Here is a 9,714-nt window from a genome sequence, read left to right as displayed (position 1 = left end):
TGGATCTTCTCCATGTCTGCCGTTTTGATTTTCCTGAAATAAACATTTGAGCTGCAAAACTTTAAGTAATTTGGTCATGCTAGTAATTATTTGTTTATTATTTAGTAAATATTCATGAAAAGATCAAATTTGGCAATAGGCAGGACAGTTTCTATGAGCAGCATAGACACAATACCTACTCTGGCCAACATCTTACACAGTGCACCTTTAAGGGCTTGTAGCTGGGTTTTGGTCAGGGTTTATTTTAAACCTGCAGGAAAGCTGAACTGTAGAAAAAAGTCAAAGACACACTATGTAAAGTATTCAAGTGAATGAATCACCTTGACAACACAATTTACGGTACATGTACAGTATACTTAAATAAATGGGGCATAAATAAGTGAGGCACTTAAAAAATAACGACTCTCCCACTGTCTGGGCTGAGAACCACACATTACATTTTTGTTGTATGGACCGGAATGAGTCAGCTTTGATGACGACACATCCCAAAATCTGACGAGAGAGGGAGTTAATTACTGAGTTGTCAAAGTGAAACTCCAGATATGAGGTGCACACAGTAGGATCAAAAGCAACTCCCACACACACAGATAAGATCTTGCACTACTTTCACAGTCAGGGAAAGTTTCACACATTAAGAATGTGTAACACCACGAGTCACTGAGTCTGATAAGAAATGCTGTAATCCTGAACCACTGTGATATGACGTGCCATCCAGGAACAGTCAGGAAGACAGGCCCATGCTCGCAGGAAGACCATGTGAACTAGACTCTTAATGACATGAGTCATTAAGTCTGATTCAGCCATAAATACCACAATCTTCAACTTACACCATGTGCCGGGAACAGTCATCCGAGTGTGGCGCAGAGTGTTTCCAGTGAAAAACACTTAACAGTAATTGAACTAAAAACACGTTATTTTTGGGACGGAGTAACTTGAAGAGGCTGTGGAGGTTTATTTGGTTTCGTTCTGCCTCAATAGCTACTGATACTTGAAATATTGTACACAGTAAAAATGCTGTTTTAATTCAACACTGACAGAGGGCTCTGGGACCAAAAACACTCTAGAAGTCTTGAATTAACACCTCGAAATGGCCTTTGTATGTGCTATTATTGCGTATGCTGATAGTTATTCACGTGAATGTGAATGAAATCTTCCAATTCGCAGGAAGCGTTGGCAGCAACTCAGGAGCAGTTTGCCAAGAGGATAAGAGGCATGATAAAGGATGGCCAGACCCACGATGCCCTGTACTACAGCGTGACCCCATCTATGGACAGCGTGGGCACCACTCACATGTCCCTGGTGGACGAGTACGGCATGGCTGTCTCAGTCACCAGCACCATCAACCACATGTGAGTTTTTTTGTGGTCTTTTTTACTTTATTTGATAGGACAGTGTGAGAGGTAGACAGGAAGCGAATTGGGAGAGAGACGGGGAGGGGTCGGCAAAGGACCCGGGTCGGGAATTGAACCCAGGTCAGCCGCATGGCAGGCGAGTGCCCTACCGCTTGGCCACGGCAGGGCCGACCACATGTGAGTTTCAGCAGGAATCTTGTCTCCATACCATGTGTAACTGAGGTGATCCTGTCACTTGGGGGGCTGGAACCTGTCACCTACCAGTCTACTGTTTGGCATCTGTAGCACATGCTGCCCTACAAAGCCAAAGAACAGTAACTACATATGAAAATGGTATTCATTACACCCAGTGGTGTAGTCTACGTAGGACGCGGGTATACGGAGTATACCCACTTCTAAATTTCAGGGATTTCAGTATACCCACTTAAAATTGATTGATCCATTGTTTTGAATAGCACAAATATATACAGTATAGCCACTTCAAAAAATGCTCAAATATACAGTATACCCACCATAAAAAAGTAGACTACACCACTGATTACACCCCCTTTTTCTTGTGACAAAGCCTTATGGTCCAAATACGGTCCAAATGTGCCCCGGTTTAGAGATATTGCTATTTTAACTTTGCAGTAATTACAATATCCAACCTAATACCAAGGCTTTGAAGGCATTTTTCAGTTTCAATGTTGGTGTAGTTACTGGACTTTGCCTTTAGTAGGGCAGCACTGGTTACTGACTGACTGGTTAACTGGCAAACATTGGCACTGCTGTGTATTAGTGGTTCTCAACCTTTTCAGAAACAACGTCTCCTTGACCTCATCATAAGCCAGCCAACGTCTCATTGACCTCATCATAAACCAGCCAACGTCTCTGTGACCTCATCATAAAACAACCCCCCGCATATTGGAGAATTCTTATTAACCAACAGTCTATAAAAGATATTTAAATGCTACTATATGCAGAAATAATTTTGGTTTCTTCATTTGATTATCAGGGTAATTGGAACTAGGTTAATGTTATCTGTTTTTTTCCTTTCCTGATTTGAATTGATATTAAACTCCTAAGACATGGCCCTATGGAACTATGTGTATTATGAGGTTACTGTTTATGATAAAAAAATTAAAAAAAATTGAATATATATTTGAATATTTGAAGCAGAATTACGCATGAACTAAAAAAAACAACAACAACCTGAACAAACTCAATTTTGTTCTCAAGTTCCGTTTACACACTGTTTTGAATGCAGACAGCGCTTCAAGACAAAGAGAAGAATAATCAAGCATCTGTCTCTCGTCTGACAGGACAAGTAGACCAGACTCTTAAATTAATTCCTCCGTCTTTCTCTGCCTGCATCCACTCAGATTTGGCTCCAAGATCTTCTCTCCAAAGACGGGCATCATCCTGAACAACGAGCTGGCAGATTTCTGTGGGAAAGTAAGCAGCATTCAAGCAGGTAATGGGACAGGCAGCTCCACTCACCTCCGACAGGGTTTTGTTTTTATTTTTGTGTTCATGTTCTCAATGTCATCGCTTGTTTTGTAGTCCTTTTGAATGCAGAGACGTTCTCAATGTCGTCACACCCGTTTCATGTTCAAACTACTTGGGAGTTGTTGAAAGAGCACGGACAGACACACAGTGGGACACAAAAACACGCACATACACTACACACATACATACGCGCACGCACACATGCACGCGCGCGCACACACACACACACACACACACACACACACACACACACACACACACACACACACACACACACACACACACACACACATTGCATTGGTTTTATATAGAACTACCATTTGCATTTAGTGTAATTGTTGTACCCTTCAGTATAATGTAGAGGACTGGAGAAAGTCAGTAAGTAACAGTGACATGCTCTATAATAGCAGGTCCTTATTCATTCATCCTTATGAAGTTCCTGCTTGTGCTTTGTCCAGGACTTAAGTCAGATCTTACGGTTGTTTTTTTAGTATATAGTGTATATGGGTGTGTTTACTTTTAATGCACGTTTTGTTAAAAAATGAAAGTTCGGGAGAAGCGTTATGAAATTTGACAGGTCTAAATTAACACCTGCACTCTATTCCCTGCTCGTCTGTCATTCGTCTATTTTCGGCGCGTTAAAACTGGCTCGCCTAACTATCAACCTGATTCTCATTCTCCACTCTGCCACCATTCGACGGATTCGTAAGTGCAATGACAGCTGGCACGCCCTTCAATGATCTACACCGCATTTATTCCCCGCTCTCCTGCTCCCAGGCAGAAACTTGCTTTCTCGCTCGTACGCACCATCCGCCCCGATCACCTCCTATCTACGTTATCTCGATCATTTTACCCAGGATTCCGCCCTCGCTCCTCCTCAGTTCTGCTCGTTCTCCCAATAACCGGTCAGGGGGTGTCGGCTCAGAGCTTGCACATATTCGCGGGCGCGGATATTGTCCGAACTCTCAGTTGGAGACCTGTACTCCCGAGCCCAAGAATCGTTTTAACCCCTTAAGACACGGCTTTATACATTTGTTGTTACCAGTATGGTAATGACCAAGTTGTGGTGCATTTCTAAAAAGCCTGTGTTGTGTCATAGTATTGTAGTGCTATGGTAGTTACATTTCAATGACTATTACAGCGTGCCACTGGAGGTACGGCGCGCATTAAGGGGCTACCAATAGCCAACATTGGGCTCGGCAGTAATTTAGCACCATGGCCAGTGATCTTGCCCAATACTCCACTTTGCTTTTAACCCATGCTCCTCGAGTGCAGTTGGTCCAGCGACCCCATGAAGCACTTTTATGATCAGCCGCTGTGCGGACTGCGGTTCTCCTGCGAGAACTGCATGATCACAAGAAGCCCGTTCTCCAGCGAGAACGAAGATGTATGCATACATAGGTTACTGTATTCAAATTTCAGATAGCGCACTAATGGAATGCAGATATAGAAAAGTGGATATTGTTACAGGAAGGGAGAGTTGATTGGGGAAGGGTTGGGAAATGACCCAGTGCGTGTGTTGTCTGTTGTTGGTTGTTAGGATGGTTGCATACGGTACAGTGTATTTACAGGGGCTAACTCCTTCTCTCTCTTTCTCTTTGCAACTGCACTTGTTGTTCTGTATATCTCCTGTGCACTTTGTATTTGCTTGTGATGTTGGCTTGATTATGTCCTCTTTTGAAAGTCGCTTTGGTTATAAAGCATCTGCCAAATGCAATGTAATGTAATGTGTTGTCTGTAGCTGAGTACTGGTGCTCTTGTCTCCCAGGTGAGCAGCCTCCCTCCTCCATGTCCCCCTCCATCCTCTACTCCACATCCAGAAAACACCTGGTTGTGGCCGGCGGATCGGGGGGTAGCATGATCACCACTGGCATGGCACTGGTGAGTAAGGGCCTCTGCACACCGGCTCCGACAAAGTGCGGCGCACTTTTGCTTCCGTCAGAGTTCGGACCCCCAAACCCAATTTCACCCGAACATTGCATTGATAGTCAATGGGCGGCGCCGACAAAATAGAACTCGTCTCTAATTGCTATCCGACATCAGCGAATGTCCGCGGACATCGGCGCCAGTGTGCATGGTTCTATTGAAAACAATGGAATCGAATTTTAGCTGAGCAGTGCTCAGCACTTTGTCGGAGCCGGTGTGCGGAAGCCCTAAGCCAGCTTCTGGCACTCTAACATCATACTTTTACGAACAGATGTTGTTGGAAATCATGGCAATGTGGCAATAACATGCAGTTTTCATTTGGATAATCTGGATTTTTTTGGAAATCCAAAATGGTGAAGTAATGCATTTGACATTGTGTATTTTTAGACAAAAACATTTTGGACATCGAACTTTTGCTAACAGAATTAGAAATCAGTTACAGGTTCCTTGCCGTTTTCAGTTGGATAATCAGCACCTGTACCTTTATTTATCTATGTTTTTTTGTGTTGTTGTTGTTGGTTGTTAGGATGGTTGCATACGGTACAGTGTATTTACAGGGGCTAACTCCTTCTCTCTTTCTCTCTCTCTCTCTCTCTCTCTCTATCTCTCTCTATCTCTCTCTCTCTAGACCCTCATGAACCATCTGTGGATGGGGATGAGCTTGCAGGATGCCATAGCTTCTCCCGTGGTCTTTGTCAACTCCAAAAATGAAGTGAACTTTGAGCCTAAATTTGACAAGGTAATGAACATGCACACACCTAACATTTCTCACAATGTTTTTCGCAACGTTGATGTGACATAAAATACGTATTACCCTACCCAACTATCTGGCCGTCTGTGTCAATCCCGCCCAGAAAGACAGTATACAAAAGTTTGTCTGTGTCAATCTGTCAGATATTCCTTTTTTTAGGATATGTAGCATATCCCAAATAGAGCGTGACCTATCTCTTAATGCTCTGTCACATTCTGTGCAAAATCTGTGACAATGTCAAATAAAGTCAAATGAAGAAAACAAATCACACAGAAATATAGGTCACCATGCTGACACAACTGTCAATCAATGCTAAAATACCAACGTACCCTTTACTTGTTGGTCAATGCTACATACCCATGTATGTGTTCTTTACCTGTCAGACACAACTACATACTGTACCCATGTATCCTTTGTTCTTATGTTAGTTCTGTGAACTCTCGTATGTGAATGTGCCTGTATGCTACGGTACCCCTGATTAACTAATGTAACTGATACAATAAGAAGTAGCAACCTTTGAACTTTACACCTGGCTGAGATTATAGATACAATGCATTTTCATTCTTTTTTTTTTTTTTTTGCTTTTTGTTGTTAAGTACAAGCTTGAACTTTGCCTTTTTTATTGTCCGTTAGTGTCCTTGTCTTGTTTTTTTTAAGTAATACATCAAAAATAAATGTCAGGTATCAGGGCAGCCTATGAGTTTGTATGTTCATGGTATTGTGTTGAATGCTTGTCAGGATGTCCAGGCGAACCTCACAGCCCTTGGCCACAGCGCGACGGACATCAAATATTTCTACAACGTCATCAACGCGGTGTCGGTGAAGGACGGATGCATCACTGCCGTGTCGGACGAGCGCAAACTGGGGAAAGCGGCAGGATATTAACAGAGTTCGACACACACGCCACCGACTAGAGGAGTCCATAGAGAGTGGCAGATTAAAGGCCAAAGAGACGTCAAGGTGATATCTGGGATTTGACTCACGATTTCAGGCCCTACTGGTTCCTCTCTGAGGGCCATATGTGCTGAGGAGGAGTCAATGTGACTGTAATGCAGCTCAGACACCGGGCTGTGAAAAGATGTGTCTTTCCTACTTAACCTTTAGTCAAGGTCATTTCAGTTGATGCCAACAACCTCACAGATCAGTGCTGGATTTTTTTATGACAACCTGCTACACTGGAGCAGTTTTATATTTGGAGTAGTGCCTTCACTGTGGAGAGAGACAAAAACAGTTTCTGTTAAAAGATAATAATTACAGTATCGTGCCGTAAAAGGTGCCATTACACACAGTAGCATGTGGCCCTCCCTCGTCCCTCACACAGCCATGATATACTGCACACAGTACCTAGATTTGAAGAGCTCTTTTACGAAACTCTATGAAGGCCATTTTAACGAAACTTTCACAAATCTTTAAAAGGTTGGATTTTCCTAGCCAAATTCAAACAACTAAACTAAGAGATTTTAATGATACAGTATTAACTGAGAAACACAATTTTGACACAGCAAAAGTATATATAATGTATATACCGGGTATACTGTAAGGAAAAATGAAAAGGGCCCCTCATGGTGATCCTAATTATGGGGGAAATACAATCACTAATGTCATGCAGCTAAAGTGAATGTGAGAATATGGTGATCGTGGAACACAGAAGTTGTAGCTATATTTATCTTCTTCCGTGAAGCCTGTAGCAACGGCTGGAGCCTTACTGTAACTATGAGACCGACTGCGAGGTATTACGCATGTTTAGATCTGTATGGAAAATAACTGTCAATGTAATGTATGTACATCATAGCATTTGAATGTATGCAAAACGGATATACAATACAGTTAGTACAGTCAGAATTGTCTAAAGTAGAAGTAGAACCAGAGAGAGTAGAGAGAGAGAGAGGTTCCATTGGCCCATTGTTTCCGGGTTCTATTATTGGGGGGAAAATCCCCCTTTAGGCAGACCTAGGCAGACCTGAGGACTGTTCTATTCAATGCTAGGAGCATTATGACACGCCCCTTTAGGCAGACCGGAACCTGGTCACGTTAGGTGCCCATAGAAACCTATTATGTTGGCATATCTGTATTAAAGAATCTCTGGTAGAACCTACTCTTATTGATGTAATTACAGTACATTACAAGTACATCATCTTCAATTGTTTATACACCCAGTTATTCCACTGTAACTAATGAGGTAGATACACTGTAAGAGTAGTTCCACTTTTACCATATACACCTCTTAGTAATAGTAGGAATGTCGACCGGTATACTAGTTGACTGAAAAGTTAGAGGAGTGAAAGTGAAGGATTCTGGCATTTTGGAGCCTCGGGATGTGTTGTGCTGAGTCATACACTGTTTCTCAATGTCAAGTGTTCTAGCCTTGCTAGGACGTGAAACACCCAGTGATTGGATACTCTTTGGTGAACTCCGCAGAGTGGGACTCACTAGTTCGACGCCCTTTCGGTACTTACCGCTTACGTCATACGACCTAACCTAACCCTAACCTAAACCTAACCCTAACCCTAACCCTAACCCTAAACCTAACCCTAACCCTAACCTTAACCCTAAACCTAACCCTAACCTTAAATCGCTTGTTTGAAATGTTTGATTACCATGTGAAGTACCGAGAGGGCGACAAACTAGTGGGTCCCCCGCGGGGTATCCAATCACCAGGCGTTTCACATCCCAGCAAGGCTAGAACACTTGACACTGAGAAACAGGGAGAGAGTATGTTTAGGCTCAGACTGCAGGTGCTGACGGTTTTGGAGTCGATGCTCGCTGCAGGGTGCGAGGAGGGGGCAAATCGGGTCTCTTAACCCCTTTGCAGAAGGAGCCTTCGTGTGTGTGTGTGTGTGTGTGTGTGTGTGTGTGTGTGTGTGTGTGTGTGTGTGTGTGTGTGTGTGTGTGTGTGTGTGTGTGTGTGTGTGTGTGTGTGTGTGTGTGAAAGATGAAAAAGACTGAAATATGACAATGTGATTGACAGATAGCTAGTCTGCCACCTGTGTGCCGTCCTTCCTGAAGGGAAAAAAATAACACTGACACCCTTGTCATCCTTACCGCCCACACACACACACACACACACACACACACACACACACACACACATACATGCACACACACACACACACACACACACACACACACACACACACACACACACACACACACACACACACACACAAACTTGTACAGACAAACTCCCAAACTCTTTTTTGGCTTTCTGTGCCATTACTTGCTGCAGAGCACAGACACACTCTTAGCCTTTCTGACTCTGACTGACTGTCTCCCCCTCTCTTTCTCTGTCTGCATATCTCTCTGTCTGTCTGTCTCTCTCTCTCTCTCTCTCTCTCTCTCTCTCTCTCTCTCTCTCTCACACACACACACACACATACACATACACACACATACAGAACCGTGCCATGTGTCTGTGTGAGACGGCTGGAGGAAAGGATTTAGCACATGACTCAGTCCTGCTGGCTTAGCTGCAAGCTGTTTTCTCCAGTCACAGATTTCTGGAGAGGGTGACTGTCACTCTCTTTCAGGCTTGTGTGTGTGTGTGTGTGAGTGTGTGTGTGCGTGCGTGCGTGTGTGCGTGCGTGCGTGTGTGTGTGTACCGCATATTCACAGCATGCTGTTATGAAAGTGGGTCTTGTCTCTTTGCTATGCTAAGTATGCCCATGGCAAGACTGACAGTAATGTGAAGAAGGGCTATCTATCACTGCCATGGATGTGGTCATTTGTATTTTGTATATTACAATATATCTATTTCCTTTTATCCCATATACGTACATCTTGTTTTATTATCATGTTGCTAATGATACTAAGTTTGCAATCACCAGTGTAATAGTAAGTCTAGGGTGTACATTTCTTTTGGCCATGTTTTATGAACACTTGTACTGTTTCATAAACACTGATTGCAGCAATTGAAGCTGGTAGGAAAGTGTACTTGGTGTCAAGAAGAAGAAAAAAAGAAAAATGTGGACACGTATGATACTCTGTGCTGAAAATGTATGGACACACAAATGTATTTTGTTTTTAAAATGTTTAATTTACAAGCATGGCAACAAGCATAGCGTATAGACAATGCATGTTTAAAAAAATATATCTGCAAAATGTACTTCTGCAGAGATACATTTACTGAACTTGTTTCCCATCTTTACTCCATATTAAACACTTGACACTTCCAAAACAGAGCCCTCTGCCGTGAAACTT

At 43.0% G+C, this 9,714-nt stretch overlaps 1 protein-coding gene across 1 annotated transcript in view; it reads left to right on the top strand.

Moving 5' to 3' along the window:
- Positions 1 to 6,921, top strand: part of ggt5a (gamma-glutamyltransferase 5a) — a 9,769-nt gene extending 2,848 nt beyond the window's left edge. Inside the window, exons 4-9 of the mRNA XM_063193568.1 lie at positions 716 to 756; positions 1,165 to 1,349; positions 2,714 to 2,805; positions 4,609 to 4,721; positions 5,395 to 5,505; positions 6,256 to 6,921. Coding sequence (XP_063049638.1) covers positions 716 to 756; positions 1,165 to 1,349; positions 2,714 to 2,805; positions 4,609 to 4,721; positions 5,395 to 5,505; positions 6,256 to 6,402 — 689 coding nt within the window. The 3' untranslated portion in view covers positions 6,403 to 6,921. The remainder of the gene's footprint in view (positions 1 to 715; positions 757 to 1,164; positions 1,350 to 2,713; positions 2,806 to 4,608; positions 4,722 to 5,394; positions 5,506 to 6,255) is intronic.
- The last annotated feature ends 2,793 nt before the right edge of the window (positions 6,922 to 9,714 follow it).

This window comes from Engraulis encrasicolus, chromosome 3 (genome assembly GCF_034702125.1).
Source record: "Engraulis encrasicolus isolate BLACKSEA-1 chromosome 3, IST_EnEncr_1.0, whole genome shotgun sequence".
Classification (NCBI taxonomy): Eukaryota; Metazoa; Chordata; class Actinopteri; order Clupeiformes; family Engraulidae; genus Engraulis; species Engraulis encrasicolus.
The sequence above is the reverse complement of the archived record's forward strand: the minus strand, read 5'-3'. Positions and strand labels throughout refer to the sequence as shown.